Raw genomic sequence first — 18864 nt, 5'->3', positions numbered from 1 at the left:
TTTAAAGGCGATTCTCAATATTTAGATTTTTTTGCACCCTCAGATTCCAGATTTTCAAATAGTTGTATGTCGGCCAAATATTGTCCGATCCTAACAAACCATTAATCAATGGAAAGCGTATTTATTCAGATGATGTATAAATCTCAATTTAGAAAATTTTACACTTAAGACTGGTTTTGTGGTCCAGGGTCATATATAATAACATGCCTATACCTATATATTTTTTTTTTTACTTTTACTTTTACCATAGCAGTGTAGTTTGTACAATGACATTGCTATCTGAAAGCATTATTGTACCATGTTACCACCAAAACACTTTTTAAGAGCTATTAGCCAAATGCAGATTTTACATTTATTTTTTAGTATTGTCTAATTTTTATTATTGTTTTTAATAATTTTTACATTTTTACACATCTACACATGTACAGCAGCACACCCCACTTCCTTTGCCCAAGGACTATGATGAGGATTCGCTGATACCCAGCAGTCCAGCCACAGAGACGTCAGACAATGTCAGTCCAGTAGCAAGCCCCATCCACACCGGGTTAGTTTCCTGCCTCTGCCTCAAATATTGTGCACATTTTTGAGGAATCAAATACTTGAAATTGAAATATCATGAATTAATTCATTGTGCATGGTCTTTGTCCTTATGCTTCTGCAGGTTCCTGGTGAGCTTCATGGTGGATGCTCGTGGCGGCTCAATGAGAGGCAGCAGGCATAACGGCCTGCGTGTTATCATTCCTCCTCGTACCTGTGCCGCTCCAACACGCATCACCTGCCGCCTGGTGAAGCCGCAGAAACTTGCCACACCACCTCCTCTGGTGGAGGGTGAGGGTCTCGCCAGCCGTATCATCTCTCTTGGTCCAGCTAGCATGCAGTTCTTAGGGTGAGGAAACCAGTTTTGCTAATTAAACAAGATTTTTTTAAACTGAGACTGCAGACTGATAACTCACATTGTTTCTGAAGGCCTGTGATTGTGGAGATTCCCCATTTCGCTGCACTTGGTCGGGGAGATCGTGAACTTGTGGTCTTGAGGAGTGAGAATGGATCAGTATGGAAGGAGCATCGTAATCGTTATGGTGACGAGGTCCTGGAGACCATCCTCAATGGCATGGATGAAGGTGTGTACTAATTCTTGCTGTATTTTGAAGTGATATAAATTTGGTTATACTGTATTGACAGTTTACCTTGTATACAGTTACATTTGTTGTTAAGTAGTTGCAGATTTTGTTTTATTTTGATCTCTCAAGCATGTTCTTATGGCAATAGTTAACCCAACAATGAAAATGTGCAGAAAATGTACTCACCCTCAGGCCATCCGAAATGTACATGAGTTTGTTTCCTCATGAGAACAGATTTGGAGAAATTTAGCATTACATCACTTGCTCATCAATGGATCCTCTGCAGTGAATGGGTGCCGTCAAAATAAGAGTCTAAACAGCTGATAAAACATCACAATAATCCACAAGTAATCCACACCACTCCTGTCCATAAATGAACATCTTGTGAAGTGAAAAGCTGCTTATTTGTAAGAAACAAATCCATTAAGACATTTTTAACTTCAGACCATTATTTCTGGCAAAAAAAAGAAAAAAAGAATACTCTATCCATATTATTGCTTCCTCTAGAGAAAAAGTCATCTCATCTGAATCAGGAGAGAAATATGCACAGATCCAGCTCAGTTTACAAGTCAAAACAGTTCTAAACAAATATGTCTGTATAGATTTTGCTGTTAGAGGACAACAGGAAATGGACGTTTTCACTGGAGAAAGCATTATTATGGATTATGAATTTGTATTTTGGGCAGAAGCAAGGGTTTGAATTTAAAATCTTAATGATGGATTTGTTTCTTACAAACATGCAGCTTTTTGCTTCACGAGATAATAATTTATGGACTGGAGCGGTGTGGATTACTCGTGGATTATTGTGATGTTTTTATCAGCTGTTTGGTCTCTCATTCTGACGGCACCCATTCACTGCAGAGGATCCATTGGTGAGCAAGTGATGTAATGCTACATTTCTCCAAATCTGTTCTCATGAAGAAACAAACTATATCTTGGATGGCCTGAGAGTGAGTACATTTACAGCAAATTAGAATTTTTTTTGTCAACTATTCTTTTACAGGCTTTATAATGACTGCATAAATGTACAGTGTTTCAGTGAACTGTGATAATTTTCTCATTCATTTGCAAATGTTGTTCTTTTTATTGTCTTTTCTCTATTAACTGCACACTTAAGACCTTGAGAGTCAGGAGGAACTTGGGAAGAAAAGAATCAGGCGCATCATCTCGACCGACTTCCCGCTCTACTTTGCCGTGGTGTCCCGTATCCAGCAGGAGAACGATCTGATTGGCCCAGAAGGGGGTTTTCTCACTAGTAAGCTGGTGCCCATGGTCCAGGCCAGTTTTCCTGAGACAGCGGTCACCAAGCGTGTCCGTCTCGGACTGCAGGTGAGATGGGAGGATGTTGAGGAGGAAGATGTGATGGAAAATAGAGGAAGCTTATCTCCTGCATATTATCATAATGTATCTGACAGCTTTTAGTTTTTTTTGTTTGTTTGTTTTGTTTTTTCCTGTCTGGTCATGAGACACCGAACATGACAAAACATCTCATCTTTCATCTCTCAAAATGAATTATGGGCTCAGCTAACTTAACCTTGTTTCTTTGGAATGTGAATGAATGCAAGTTTGTAAGTTGTTTACATCTCTATGATTGAGTTTGATGATGGCAAAAATGAATGATGAAATATGGTATAGTATGTGATGGTGTGCTATCTGTCTACTTCCTGCTTAAATGAACATAGGTTATTTCTACAGATGAACATATATAGACACATTTACAGTGCAGTAAATGGTAGTGCATAAAAACAGCGAAAGTTGAGAATGGCTGAACGTTTTGCAGGTTTTGACTGAGGGAATTGAAAGTTGAGGAGGATAAAAGACATGGAAGTTGAGGCTCATTGAATTTGAGAGTTTTAATTGAATGATGAACATTTTCTGTACTACTACAAATATCTGAAGCACCTTATAAAAGCAAACTTTCATAAGATAAAATGAGTTACTGTACTACCTTTTGACATTTTTATTAGGTTTTTAAAAAACTTTATTAGCTACACAAAGAGATTTTTTTAAATTTAAATGCAATTTTATATTTTAAATGTCAAAACCTAGAACTTAGATTGAAATGATCATGCAGGACTCATGCATGTGTTTATTTCTGTTTTCTTTGCCCTGCAAGTGTAACAACCAGCTCATGCCAAAGCTGATTTTTTTTTTTTTTCTTGTTTTTAACCCATAATTTGTTTAATCATCTGTGTCATTTGTTACTTTATTATTCTTCGGTTTTACTTCATTTTTGTTGTTTTTTCTTTTTGAGAATTGACCTAATAATTGAAAACTCTAAATGTATTGACAAACTTGATCAGTTCCCATTGTGTTGAATTATAAACAGTTCATTTATAATTTGTTGTTTAAAACACTGGATGTCAGGAGGTCAGTTATTGTGAGGTGGCATAAAATTAAATTGACCTTAATAGTTCATATATTTTGCCGCAATAACATACAGACGTATTTTTCAGTTTTCAGAGATGTTTCTCATATTTGTGGAAGATTTCTCAGGTCGGTTCAATGACACTGACTGGCACTGACCACTGATTCTTAACAGAACTTAAAATGTTGGACCATGAAACACTATATATACCAAGCTCTGTGAGAAAGACTTTCTGTCTAATGTTGCTCAATACCTCCTCTCCTGATCCAACAGTGTACAATAAATATATGCTTAAAGGAATAGTTAACCTAAAAATTTAAATTGGCTGTTATTTACCCTCCTTCAGGCCATTCAAGATGTAGGTGACTTTTTGTCTTGAGCCGAACAGTAAATAAGATTCAATAAATGCAAGTCTGAGGCTACCCATATTTGAGAATAAAAATAATGAGCATATCAGAGAACACAAAATAAATACCTGTGGCTTCTAACAATACATTGAGGTCCTATTAAGCGAAACGATTGGTTTTTGTAAGAAACTGAACATTATTTACAACATTATTACCTGTAATCCATAGCCTCAGGCAAATGGGGAAATACGATACTTTTCAGCAAACTGGTTTCAGCGAACCCTCATTTTACATAAAGAGCCCTTTAAAAGCCCTTTAACTGAAGTGCTTGGTTCACGCATGTGTATGTCAGAGGCTTATTGGTCTTCGGTCTGAGTCGAACTGTTTTCACAGTTCAGTAACTGTTGGAGGAAGTGGAGCGCTAAATGGGTTCATTCTTCAGAGGATTATATTCACCAGTATTTCAGCTCATTTCGAGTCGGAGTGAATTTGAGGTGTCCAAAAGTGAGTTTATTTATCAGACTGTTCAGTCAGATTTTGATGAACTGGTACAACCAGGCATCACTCCAGAGCGCGTGCCTGAGGCTCTGGATTGCAGGTAATAATGTTGTAAATAATGTTCAGTTTCTTACACAGACCGGTCATTTCACATCATAAGACCTAAATTTATCATCAGGAGCCATGGGTATTAATTTTGTGTTGCCTGTATATGCTTTTATTGATGGCAGCCACTAAATTACATTTTATGAATCCCAAGGGCCACGGTTTCATCCAAAAATCTTCTGTAGTTTTCCACTGAAGAAAAAAGTCACCTATATCTTGGAAGGCCTGAGGGTGAGCATAAATAAACGACACAGTTATTATGAACTGCACACTCAAAGATCTTCGAAAGCTTTTCAACAATACAGGGTCAACTTGTTGTGTTTGTGTCTTGTACTGCAAGTGAATTAATTTTGCTCCAGCATTGGTTCAATAATGTTTGTAACTCTTTTTCCAGTTAATAAATAAGACTGATTGACAAGCTAAATTTGGTGTCTTGAATCGCATTGTGCAATAATTGCAATAATAAGAAAACAGAAATATATTGAGATCTTTTCTGTCTGTTCTTTTCCCTGATTTCTCTCATGAAAATATGTGTGGCACACATTTCCGAACTGAATCTATCTCTCATGCATTCATATGTCAATATACCATTGCTCACACTACCAAACCTATTTCTTCTGACTTTCATTCCATGTTCTTCTCTTTCACCTTTGCTCTTCCCCACCCCTATCTTTTATTTTGTGCTCTACCACTGTTATGGTCTCTTCTCCCCCTCCATCCTCGGCACTCAGGCACAGCCAGTCCCTGATGAACTGGTGGCTAAGCTTCTGGGGAACCAAGCCACGTTCAGCCCTGTGGTGACAGTAGAGCCTCGTCGGCGCAAGTTTCACCGTCCCATCGGCCTGAGGATTCCACTGCCTCCCTCCTGGAAGGAAAGTCCACGGGACACTGGCGAGGGCGACACCACCAGCCTCCGCCTGCTCTGCAGTGTCATCGGTAAAAATCAGCCAAACATTTTTACAATGGGGAAAAAAATCTTGATAATTATTTTCTTGTGAAAATATCTAATCATCCTTAAAATACATTTACGTAAAGAAATACTGCTTAAAGTTTATTTTTCTTGTCCTATTAGAAAATAGAAAATCGTTCTTTCTTTTTTTTCTGATTTATGCAATTGTAAGTCAGTGTTATTCTCTTCAAAAATTGTTTTTGTTCATGGAAGAGATATATAAGAGAAAATATAAATACTAGATGAAAAAAAACAACAAACAATAACATTTTCAAACAAACAATAACATTTTCAGGTACAAGTGCTAAAATTACTCAAACAAAAACACAAATACATCTAAATATACATATTTTAAAAAAGAATGCATAAAAATGACGAATACTAACACTTCAATTCAAATGAAATCTAAAAAAAATATAAAAACACAACTAATTTGACATGAATAAATACAACAATGCTATATATAGTAATAAATAGAAGAATTTCACTCTCAAGAATTTCACTCACGAAGGCACACGTGCTGTGGTGATGTGACAATAAAAGTGATTTGATTTGAAATACTATAATGCTATATGAATAATAATGATAATACATTTTTTAAGGATATTTAAATATTTTGACGAGAGAACAAGACAAAAATACTGATTGGGAAAATAAGTTTCTATCATTTGTGTTTTTTTTTTTTGTTTTGTTTTTTTTTTTAGAAAAAAAAAAAGTAATAATTGCAAATTATATAGAAACTAGAAACTATTTCAGATTGATGAAGTGCATTGCTTTAATGTTAATATACTTCTTATCCCAGTATAATGTGCACATACAACTAAGGAAGCTATTTACAGTTTGACTATCAAATAATGAGGCTGTGGTGCTTTAAAATATTTGTTTTTCGAGATTAAGAAAAATAGAGACTTCTTTAGAAAATGTTGAGAAAAATAAAAATAAAAATTGTGATCTGGTTAGAGGTTAAAAAAAATTATCATCATTTTAAAACCACTTTGCCCAGAATGATCAAATACGGCTCCTGAGCAAGGCTCTTTTTTAAGCACCTCAATACGTCTGTTGCATATATACTTTCTCTACATTTCATAGGCGGCACAGCTCCAGCCCAGTGGGAAGATATAACTGGCACCACCAAACTTATATATTCCAATGACTGCGCCAGTTTCACCACCAATGTATCTGCCCGGTAAGTATCATAACCTGTACATCACATGTTATTTCAGAAGTTTTCAATGTGTGTCGTCTTCACAGCAATATGTTATTATTCAAAATATTTCTTGTATTAAAAATCTCTCCCACAGTTTCTGGCTGGCAGACTGTCCTCGGACTGCAGAGGCCGTGTCTTTTGCCAACCTCCTGTACCGTGAGCTGTCAGCCGTGCCGTATATGGCCAAGTTTGTCGTTTTTGCAAAAATGAATGAAGCACGAGAGGGTCGACTCCGCTGTTATTGCATGACTGATGACAAAATGGACAAAACCCTGGAGCAGCATGAAAACTTTACTGAAGTGGCTCGCAGTAGAGACATCGAGGTCGTATGATATAGTGTATTACATACGTCATGTAGACAATACATATTAATGCATCTATTGTGTCATCGTCCATGTGTTTACAGCAACTGGCCTTTTTTCTACATTAAATTAACATTTACATTTATACCTAAAACACAATCTGAAAGAACAGAAAAATAATCTTGTTTCAAGCAAAAACTCACTTAATTTTGACTTGTTTTATCTGAAAACAAGACATTAATTTTTACTTGTCTAGAAAATCCTTCTTGATTTAAGAATTTTTAGATATTTCAGCTGGAAACAAGACAAAAAATCTAAGTAAGAAAAGCATTTTTTGCAGTGCATGACCATATTCTAGATCCTTTAACCTGATCCAATTCCTAAATTTAACTACCTTACTAACTATTAATAAGAAGCAGATTAGGAATTTATTGAGGGAAAACCCTTTGTTAATTGTGAATATGTGTTCCCTAATCTAAAGTGTTACCAAAATAATATTAACCAATAGCCAGATGGTAGTCTTTCATAAAACAAATAACTCTCCATAATCTAACACAAACTTGCATTTGAGGTCTGGCTATCTTCTGGAATAAAACACAATCCTTTCACAATCCAATTACATTCAAATGAACAGGTTTTTTAAACTCTTTGAATACACTTAAATATGTGAAATTACAGAAGCAAAGGTGTTGTTGATGTTTCATGTTGACTTCATGCATCTGCTGGTTGCCGTATGTTCTGTAGGTTATGGAGGGAATGCCGTTGTATTTGGAGTGTTCAGGAAACTTGGTTCCCATAAGGAAGGCAGCACAGCAGCCCCGCTGTTTCAGCTTCCAAGCCTTCAAAGACAACAGACTGCCTGTGTCTGTCAAGGTAAAGTCATCACAGCCAGTTTCAATACATTTACCTTATTTTCTACAAAATAGTTTCTTTCACCCATTGAGAACTAGAATGTAGCTCAGTTTATTTCTTTGTTAGATTTGGAGAAATGTAGCATTATACTACTTGTTCACCAATGAATCCTCTACAGTGAATGGGTGCCGTCAGAATGAGAGCCCAAACAGCTGATAAAAACATCACAATAATCCACAAGTAATCCACGACTCCAGTCCATAATTTAATGTCCTGTAAAAAGATGAAAAGCTGCGTGTTTGTTAGAAACATCAAGACGTTTTAACTTTAAACCATTCCTTCCAGCTCAAATATGAGTCCATAATCCATAATAACGCTTCCTCCAGTGAAAAAAAGTCCATCTCCTGTGGTCCTTTCACATCAAAATCCACCAACATATTTGTTTATATCTATTTCAGACTGTTTTCTCTTGTAAACAGTGCTTGACCTGTGCATATTTCTATGTAATGAGAGGGCTGGAGAAAGCAATATTATGGATAGAGAACTCATATTTTAGCTGGAAGGAATGGTTTGAAGTTAGAAATGTCTCGATGGATTTGTTTCTTACAAACACACAGCTTTTCACTTCATCAAGATATTGATGGACTGGAGTCATGTAGATTGCTTGTGGATTGTTGTGATAACTTTCATTCTGATGGCACCCATTCACTGCAGAGGATCCACAAAAAAAATTGGACATTCTCCAAGACATTCTTCTTTTGTGTTCTATTGAAAAAAAGAATACATGCCCTTTAAAAGTGTCACATCATGTAGTGCCTCCAGAAAGAAGGCACTACATGATGAATAGTTACAAATAGTTAACTGTATCATCACATGTTGTTGGTATATCCACCTCTTTCTCCTTTCCCCAGGTGAGGGACAGCAGTAAAGATCCTTCAGGTTTCTTGTCTTTCTTGCGCAAATCAACCAAATACGAAGATAGTCAACATGTATTGTGCAACCTCAACGTTACGATGCCGCCATGCATTAAGGTAACATGGCAAATATTGATAATCACTGTTCTCACGTTTACAGTTCCTACACAAACAGATGCTCACATATATAGATTAAATATACAGCTGTTCTCTAATAGTGTTCATTTCTTTATAACAGATTATAGGAAGTGATGAGCGAAGGAGAACTCTGACTCCTTTGGCTCTGAGAGAAAGATACAGTGCCCTAAATGAACCAGCCATGGGTAAGATTGCTCCCACACCGACATCTCCTGCATGTTAAGCCCCCAAATCTCATACAACCTTTGCCTGACCCTGCTTTGAATAAGATGTGAGCTGCAGCATCAGATTGCTGAACTCTTGAGCCAATGATGGTCTGGTTTCTGCAGCATCACTGAGCGCCATGGAAAGGACGGAGTTAAAGATGGCTTTAATAGCTGAACAGCTAGGCCTGAGCTGGGCTGGTGAGTGTGAGGGTTTGAATGCACTTCTTTTGCTTAACAAGCATAATGCTTAAGTGGTCATGTCTTGTCAAGGCTATTGTAATGCTATTTATAGAATACAACGTTTTGACAAGTCATTTACTTTAATGTCCAAATTTACCAAAGCTCAAGAACATTTCACATTGTCTAGCATGTGCAGATGAGATTAAATACTGACTGCCACTGGCTTATTTTTTTGGCTGTATAAAAGATCATTTTGCACAAGCTAAACTTTTTTCATGCTAGGGACTTCATGGGGGTCCATTCATGCAACGTAATAATCAATTGATGAATTAATTGACAAATCAATAATCAATTGATTAAATTAGTAAATCTATTGGAAAATTATTGGAGATAAAGAGTAGTTACATAAATTAACATTTAAAAAAAGATTTAACATTCTGTTTAAAATGAACTGAATTAACTAAATATATTATTTGTACAAAATGTGGCAATGAAGGAGGCACGTCAAGTCATGTCATATAATTCTATATCATAAATGCACATTTTTCCATTTCATTGCCTGCAGTTGTTGTCAATACACCCACTCCTGCCTACGCTTAATTTACATATGTAAATTTGAACATATTTAAACTTACATATTCTTCAAGAAAAGTGGAGCATAAATACAGCACTATACAGCATAAATTTATGAGGAAAAAAGGAAGTTCTTTCAAAATGTTCGCTTTGTCCACTTGTTTTTACTTTGACACTGATTACTGATTCATAGTTTGATTGTTGAATCATTTATTTTTTGCTTTATGTATCTGTGTATTAACCAATTTATACAATTCATATTTGATTGATTAGTGATTTGTCAATTATAATAGTCTTTTATTGAGTGGCACAAATGTAGCCTTCATACTTAAGCAAATTATGATTTAGTCTAAAATTAGTCATTTAATAGTGAAGGAACATATTAATTCATGCCGGGGCATAATGTATCATATCTAATTCCTGTGCAGAGTTGGGACGTGAACTGCAGTTTAATGTAGATGAAATAAATAAGATCCGTGTGGAGAATCCCAACTCCCTTTTAGAGCAGAGCTCAACACTGCTCAACCTGTGGGCCGCTCGAGAGGGGAAGAGAGCCAAAAGTGAGTGCCATAGTGACCATTCACAATGATCCTAAGAATATCTAAATTATTTGCGAGCAAATATAACCTTATTCATCTGTCTCACGTGACGTAACTATATGAACATGCTGCCATATTTGTTGCTATAAGTATCAGCATGCTTTTAATGTGCAGCGCTGTGGGATTCAACAAAGGTAGCTAAACTTTTGTTTCTGTTTATAAAACTTTAGAAAGTGAGTGCCCAGATTGCAGGTATGCAAATTAGCAGTCTTGCTGCGCTTCAGGCCCCTTCCCCTTATCATGCAGTCTCCTCTCTCTAACCACCCCTCTACCTTCCCATCTTACCAACGCTTTCGAAACCCCCATATCTGAACCCTTTTCAAATCAGAGGTAGAAATAACTGTTGTTGAATTAAGAAGGTTTCATGTATTAATTAATGTCTTTATTATTATTATTTATTTTATTTATTTATGGAGTCTACCAAGGGGTGGGATGGGTTGGGAGGGGTTTTAAATTAGTACAACTGCTTTTTGTTTTGTACTACTGTTCCACAAAATAAAACTTAATAAACAGTTGTTAACAAAAAAAAGGTTTCATGTCACCATATGGCTGCACCCCACTTGCTGACTCCATTTAGATAAGGATGTCACGTTGATTGATTGTTTTTCCTGAAACATTAGTGATTAGGTTTGATGTCAATAGCCCTATTCGGATGGTAATTGTTTCTCATGTGGACGTATGTAAAAATAAATTTACATGGCACCTCAGTGATAAAACTCGTGGATTCAGATGGTGATTTATTCACGTGGTCAGTCGCATGATTTTCCACTGTAAATAAAATGTCACGTGCTGGGAATAATAAGAATAAATAATAATCATGTTTAATAGTATCCTACTTATTATTTGATTATTTAAATCTCCTGTTTAAAAATATAAAATGGAAGAAAGAAAACCATTTCAACTATAGCACATCTATTTTCATCTCTCAAAATGATAGACGTAATTCAAAATGTGGACATTAGCAGAAATAAGTTAATGCAAACTCTTTTTTACATAAAAAATAAATGAAGCAGCTTTACGTTTACCTTATATATGTGATTGTACGCCTATATAATACATATTTTAAAATTGCATACCTGTTGCTGCCATAATAATGGCCCATTTCAAATGTTTATGTGCTTTTCTTCTCTTTCTTTTTGTTCTTAACAGCTCCCACTAACTGTGGTGGAGCATTTATGAAATATTGTTCTTGTAAATACTTTCTAGCATTTCAGTATTTTTTGTTTCAGTAATAAGTATGCATGCAAATTACAGCAAAGTGCAAGTTACACTGTTTCTTCATGTAAACTCAAAGATGTGGATTCAGATGGCAATTAAATTACCACAGAACCTTGGTGTTTGTCAAAAGACAGTAGGTAATTTGGCCAGGGATTTTTATGCGGGTGGTGGAAGAAAAACACCTGCATTCTAGATAAAATCACAGACTAACCCCTGTAAATGTTAAAAATTGGTTATGTCCCCATGAGAACCAGTTATTGTCCGAATCGGGCTAATGAGAAAATAATTTATATTCAAGAAACACATTATGTTCTATTTTCAATCTAAAAATTATTTTATTAATCATTTGTGTAGGAGTGTCGGAGATCCCCCCAAAAATGCTTGGTTACACAGTCACCATGAAGAACAATCTGCTTTCGTGATATGTGGCTCAGATCAGAGCAGGACAATAATTGTCAGTCCTCTATCAGTCAAGTAATTTCAACACAGACACTCTATGGGTATTGTGTCCTTGCACGACTGCACTTGAAGATCTTTAAGCATGCCTTTAGCCAGTGAGAATTGCCCATTTCTGTATAAAGCTGGCCAGCAGCCCAATTCTCATTCAGAATTTCGCTCTTCAAGACTCAAGGTCATTCAGTAACCAGAAAGTTATGATGTTTGTGTACTACTTCCATTTTTGTCCATTACTCTGGCCACAGCTAGCAAACAGGTTATTGGGAAGTTACATGCAACAATTTTTTTTTCGAGTAGGTACCTTCAGCTAGCTAGAACAATACATCCCTCATTATAATGAGTGCCACTGCACACAAAGCAAGCCACACAATACAGCCTTGCCCAAATGTGTGTGGCAATCATATGAGAGGAAGGACTTGCACCAGGTGTGGACTTCTTGTCTGGGACTGGAGCACTGTTTCTGGGACCTCCCCAACAGTGCACCTTTTGTATTTCTCCCTACTCAAACAGACCTGATTGAGGTCATCAGCTAGACACTCCAAGACCTGAAATGGGTGTGTCAGACAAATGAGACATTCAAAATGTGCAGTGTTGAAGGGCTCCAGAAACAAGTTTGGGAACCATTCAATGTACTCAGACTGCTATTGCTTGTGGTGGGGATGTGGTGCAACTATAATTGAGATTTGAGTCTCCTAACTGCCCCAGAAGAATGACGACGGTAGAGAACTAGGCCCATTTAGCTAAATGAAATGCACAGCTGACTCTACCATGGCATATTCCTTCCCAGTCCAAGCATCTGAAGAGGATGCCAATAAGTCTGAGGAAGACACAATGAGGTTTCTCTTCTTCACAGCCAAGGCTGTCTATCACTAAGCTGTTGAGCACCTAGAGGTTGAATGGCCAGCAAACATGCAATTCCTACTTTCCTATGTTGCAGAACTCCAGGCTGACCTGGTAAAAACCTTTGATTAAGAGACTAGTGGAAGGAATTACACACAACAATGGATCTTGTCATGGAGACAGCACAGTGCACAGGCCGTGGGATTAATTGTGGCAGCTCAAGGACATCTGTGACTGAACATCTCTAAGACCATTGATAAGAGCCCCCTGTTGTTCCTAGACACCTCACTATCCCCAGATGGGCTTTTTAATTCAGCAGTGGCAGCTATGCAGGCCCACTGTAAATCTAAAAGGAAAAAGGATGAGGCTTTCAGTTGTCACCTGCTCTGTAGCAGGTGTTAACAGCTTTCTCTTATTTTGCCCCAGTTGCCTAAAGGTCAAAGTATACTTTGGTTTTTACGTGTACTTAAGGGTCCACATATAGTGCGTGTGATGCAAATTTCATCACCAGAATAGTATGTGCGTACTGTACGCACACCATCCGATTCTTGTAGAATGCACACATGTGCATTGACTTGGTTTTGCACTAATCAGTTGTTCCACAAGGTGGCAACACTGGCCCGGGCTGCAGTTTCACAGTAGAAAACAAAACTAAAGAGACGGAACAACAAAATAGCGGAGACTGCAACAACAACAGATGCCTACATTGACAAGTGCTTGTGTGAGAGGGTTATGAGAGGTTTGCAATTTTATTTTAAAAGAGTACAAAGACATTTTGATAGGTCATAACTTCTGGAGAAAAATAGAGCAGACGCTGGACAAAGATGAAGCTTTCAAAAGCACATATATAGACCACCTACGTTCGTGTGCTTTGAAAGGGTAGGTGTACAACTGTGCACGTACATTAGCATACATGTAAAAAACATGCACTTGGGCCTACGTGCCATGTGTTGGGTCTGCATACACGGTACACTTGTAAATGCACATCGAAGAATCCAGGCAACAGTCTGCCTGTTGCACGCTTCTAGTGCCACAGCACCACAGGGGGCTTGGGTCAAGGGGCCATCTCACCATTCTTCAGCACCTCGGCAGCACCTTATGGGTGTAGACAGCCCCCTAAGAAGAAGATGCATGGGAGCAATTGGCATTCCCTGCAGTGTATTAAGAGGAGTGAAGCCAGCGATAGCTTGCCCTTGCTCTCCCTTCCCAAGTTCTTGGGGCAAATATTAGGCCCTTTTCCATAAACCTCACAAGTTTTTGTCAAAATAAAACTTCCCAAAACAAAAACACTGAACACTGGTGCACATCCTACCTCTGGATGGTTAACATGGAGGGGTTACATAGTTTGCAAATTGCTGAAACTGTGGAAAAGAGAACTTGACTAAAAGAGAACATCTGCTTAATAACTCTCATTGAAAGTAGAAGGCAACGAAAATTAAGAGTGAGAATTGGGCTGTTGACCGACTTTATGCAGGTATGGGCCTCCCCAGTGTTGTTAGGTGAAAATTAGTAAAAGCGCACTGGTCACATGATAGTCCACCCAAGACTTCCTCCTATATATCATTGACTTGACTATGTCTTAATACAGCTTGTGGGATTTTTTTTAATTCTGTGCCATTGCTTTCCACGTGATGGTGATAAATATGGTGGCTGTTAAGAAAAGTTCACGTGACTGAGACAGATTTTTGCACATTATCTACTTATTTTAAATAGCAAGAGTAAATAAAGATTTGTACACTTAACCCCAATGTCGTTTTGAAATTATTGATATTTGGATGTTTTTCCTAATAGTGTCTTGAAATCCTTTGGTTTTGTCAGTGGTGTGTCTCTGTCCTCATCCTTTCTGTCCAACTACCCTGTCTTCCCCTTCTCCATTTCTCCACCATCTGTGTGTCTCTCACCACTGTAGTGGACAACCTGTACGTGGCCCTCAAGAGCATTGACCGAGTGGACATTGTGAACATGTTGGAGGGCCAGGGACCACCAACAGGTCAGCAGGGGGGCTGGGAACAAGATGCGTCCAGGTCTAGGCATCATGAGAGAGACCATCTATCTCCTGGCATCACAAATGGTAAGTGAGAGACACTGGTTTGTGAAACTTTCCCCACATAATCCTTTTTTCCAAGAGCTGGCTTTTTCTCTCATCCACCTGATAATCTGCTGCAGTTTTTTCTGCTCAAACCCTTGTCCCCCCCTATATTTTGGCCATGAACCTAACATTTCCTCTTCCAATTCTGCTGTCACCAGGACCAGAACTGAAGACACCCCTCCAGAACTATGTTATATTGCTATTCTATTTAGCCTGTCCAAATGTTTTGACTAATTTTCAGGGAAATGTTTTAAAACTCCTCAAAGATCCTCTGTTCCCATTGAAATTGGGAAATCTTTGAGATTAAGGAGATGTTCTTGTATTTCTAAATGAACATTAAGCATCAGACAAACCATGAAGGTTGTCACACTACTAACTGACTCTAAGTTACCCATTCAGTTACATTTATATTACTGGGTAAAATACAACTTAAGTTCTGGCAGTATCTGTGGCTTGTAGTATACATGTTTTGTAAAGATGAGTGAAAACATGTTTACATATAAATCTTGTACGTCCACAATGTAAAAGAATCACTTACCAACACTGTCCAATTTTAATTACTGTAAAGACCACTGTTGCTTGATATTCACACAAAGATACTGTGAAGAGGCATGTAAGTTCTCTTAAGAGTGGAAAACTCGCTGGGATTGGCAAAGCCTTATCAGTTGTCTTGGATCACATGCACATTGTTACCAAGTATATAAAGACCCTGACATCACAGAAACACTTCCCAAGTTTTATTACAGACAGTAACTATTTGATATTTGCATTGACCATATGGTGGCAAATGTTGCATCTCCTTTAATCACTTACAATCAGGAACACAAGAGCCTTTGTTTCACCCGTTACTGAATGCTGTTTTCAATACATTTCGCCTGGAAGATGGTCTCTGACTTCACTATCCATAAAAGGTTTACATGGGAAAAAAGCTCCACCCATCAGAAAAATTTAGGTAATCAAAAGCCCATTAAGAAAAGTAGTCCCACCTCACAATGACAATTTAGACAACTTGACAATTTAACATTTTCAACAGCATGCAACAGATCTTGTTAATACAGCTTAAGTTATATTTAACCCCAGTTATATAGCCTGTCAGTTATAATTTCATCACATTGGCTACCTGATATATGATGAAATTTGGTTCCTTTACCATTAAGAAAGGTAACCTAAATAATTCCAGATATCAGTAGCATGCTTCCTGTGTTTTTGTGGAACCATTATCATATGCATATATTTTACTCGTACAGAGAGATGCACTTCGTTACGATTGAAAGCCTTAGTATAGAGTAAAACATGTTAGTTCTACAGATGCTGAGGGGGTAAAGTCCAGTGCAAAATATACATTCATATCACCCTGAAGGGTAATGACACAACTTCTTATTGTATTTTTTTCCTTGAGGTTCACTTATAATGCATAATGTATATATCATACGTAATCATATTTTATTAATATATGACCATTTTCCACTTTCTCAATGTCCTTCTGATTTAAAGATGCTGTTATTGTGCTTCTTGTGCTTCATGACTTCACTGTAAATCCCCATTGTCATGACAGGGTAACAACCCTTTGCATAGGAAATACGTATCACTACCCCTGCCATATCATGTAGATTAAAGTATATGGCAGTAAATAATCACAAATAAACACAATTATGTGAAGCATACACATCTCATACAATCTCACAACTGCTATATATCCATCCAAGACTGAAATAAATAAAAATAAAGAAAACATAACAAATAACACACTATTGAACTGCAGTCATGGGTCTCAAGATGCACTCTTAATAGTTAAACTGTTAAACAGCATCTTATGGCATGAGATATGTTGCATTGGTCAAAGATGTCAAGGAAAAAATTAAGAAACAGCACAGATGGACACAAATCCCGCATTAAGCACCTTTGAAATAGTAGTGTCTGTCCCGCCCTTTCCTTAGTACAATACTTCACCCCCAGGTGATGTAAAAAAAAAAAAATAGGCAAAAATGCGTTACTGTGGAAGCAGTCTTGCACTTGATGTCACAAAGTTGTGAAAGTAGAAAAGTTGTTTTGCAGCTTTGTTTCAGTTAAAACTCTTAATTGGGGAGGAAGTTTCAACAGATCAGGGGAAACTATATTCTTCATGTCATGAACCATTTGTGATATCAGATCTCAGATTAAAAGGATTTAGTTCTTGTTCAAAAGTATGTTAAGATATATTATATATAATGGTTCAGTTTTAAACAAATCTTCTTGTTGTGACCATCAACCTTTAAATCACAGTGTTCAGCACAAGGACATTTACTTTGATGAAGTGGCTCACACTTATATATGAATAGAGTGTAGAGAGAACTTTACTGTAGTGAGGAGTGTCATTACTTTATATGCCCCTTTTGTGAATTGCCTGTTTCAATACGCCAGCCCCTTTTACTGACCAATACAATGCTTGTGTCTAGTCACCCCCTTACCTCTAAGTAATGTGGTTATCATCATTGTATTCAAATAAAGAGCACTTCTTCCTCGATTTATTCTTCATTCATTAAGCCTTGTACAGTGCAGACACCACACCGCTGCACAGCCATCCTATATTGCAACCCCTGAAACAGAACCCAAGTATTCATTCCCTTGTTAAATGTGCTCATTAAACCAGATAGAGCCTCTTCTGAAAGTTGGAGTGTCCATGTGTTTCTCTTCTGAAATATGCGAGAAAGACCACCACTTCCACTATCCAGTACAAAAGTTGATGCTTGGTGATTGTCTTCCTCAGGTTTGGCTTTGGCCAATGGTTCTGAATCTGTTCGATCATACTCAGTTTCCATTCCCTGTAAAAGTGATAGCTTCCAGAGAGCAGGTCCACACCCTGTGCATGTGAGAGAGCGACCTGACTGTAGCCTGAGACTTGATGCATGCTCACCAGTGTTTATGCACAGCACTGTGGTGGCATCTAGTGGTGGAGCTGCAAGACCGTTTGTGCACTGCACTGTGAATGTGCAAGCAGCCTGTGTTGGGACAGCTATTGAGTGACTCACCACCTTGAAGGGAGCAGTAGCTCTCCGCATGTTTTGCCAGTTTGTGGATTCTTTTGCTATGCAATGTTATTTTGAGGATAAACACTGTGAAACTGTGGGCATTTGTGCTTGTGACAGTTCGTGAGTGCACTATTTGTGCGCCTTGTTTGGTTATTGCCCTGCAGAGGGAACCCAGCCAGCTTCTATTTCCTCGCTCCTCTAGTGGGGAGAGTTCCTGGTTTTCCCTCAGTGGTGTAGCAAGTAAACAAATCTTTGGATAGGATTCCACTCTGACCCAACAAGTATACATGTGGCTTATTGCCACCTATACAACAGTTTGGCAGGGTGATGTGGGAGGGACAAATCGTATCTTCCTTGGTTGACAGAACTGCTGTAGAGCCTCGTCATTCCTCTTATCACTTCAGCATGTGTATGAAAACTGTGCAGAAAATCCCCTCTGGGATCACTGGTACATCCAGGACTCTTCCTTTGTATGATAGACTGAGATTAAGCCGCCACCTTTTCTCCTGTATGACCATGAGGCTCTGGCCATTACCATGGCTCACTGCATCTCTAAAGTCAAGGGAAGAGATCTTTAACAACACCCACTAGTTTTACTGCCTGATCACACTGTGTCTTTTCTGGCATGGCAGATTCATTGTCTCAGATAAGTGCTAATTGGTGAGCACTAAAGTGGAGTTCAAGTCCCTGAAAGACAGTAAATGCATTGGAAGCCCATTTAGTTAGGCTTGACTGCAAACTGTCTGCTTTTGATGGGAATGTAGAGCTTGTGGCGTCTGTACTCTTGAGTTGTTCAATAAAGGCCCTATTGGGTCATGTGGAACATCCCATTAACCTAGAGCATGGATCCCACTTGGATGGGCGATTGCTTGTCAATGGTTTGTTTCTACATGT

At 37.9% G+C, this 18864-nt stretch overlaps 1 protein-coding gene across 12 annotated transcripts in view; it reads left to right on the top strand.

Annotated features, from left to right (window-relative positions):
• LOC306869591 (ankyrin-1-like) overlaps nucleotides 1–18864 on the top strand; it is an 84181-nt gene that overhangs the window by 28005 nt on the left and 37312 nt on the right. For 5 of the 12 annotated variants that reach the window (XM_079416376.1, XM_079416378.1, XM_079416371.1 and 2 more), the window contains exons 25-37: nucleotides 429–544; nucleotides 662–886; nucleotides 967–1121; nucleotides 2239–2450; nucleotides 5171–5375; nucleotides 6478–6574; nucleotides 6690–6918; nucleotides 7642–7770; nucleotides 8661–8780; nucleotides 8902–8986; nucleotides 9131–9205; nucleotides 10189–10320; nucleotides 14783–14944. In XM_079416376.1, coding sequence (XP_079272502.1) covers nucleotides 429–544; nucleotides 662–886; nucleotides 967–1121; nucleotides 2239–2450; nucleotides 5171–5375; nucleotides 6478–6574; nucleotides 6690–6918; nucleotides 7642–7770; nucleotides 8661–8780; nucleotides 8902–8986; nucleotides 9131–9205; nucleotides 10189–10320; nucleotides 14783–14944 — 1942 coding nt within the window. The remainder of the gene's footprint in view (nucleotides 1–428; nucleotides 545–661; nucleotides 887–966; nucleotides 1122–2238; nucleotides 2451–5170; nucleotides 5376–6477; nucleotides 6575–6689; nucleotides 6919–7641; nucleotides 7771–8660; nucleotides 8781–8901; nucleotides 8987–9130; nucleotides 9206–10188; nucleotides 10321–14782; nucleotides 14945–18864) is intronic. The other 7 variants (XM_079416380.1, XM_079416379.1, XM_079416374.1 and 4 more) reach the window with 4 other exon arrangements.

Source organism: Barbus barbus (genome assembly GCF_936440315.1).
Source record: "Barbus barbus genome assembly, chromosome: 5".
In the NCBI taxonomy this organism is placed as follows: domain Eukaryota; kingdom Metazoa; phylum Chordata; class Actinopteri; order Cypriniformes; family Cyprinidae; genus Barbus; species Barbus barbus.
Note: the sequence above shows the minus strand (reverse complement) of the source record. Positions and strands in the feature narration are given on the sequence as shown.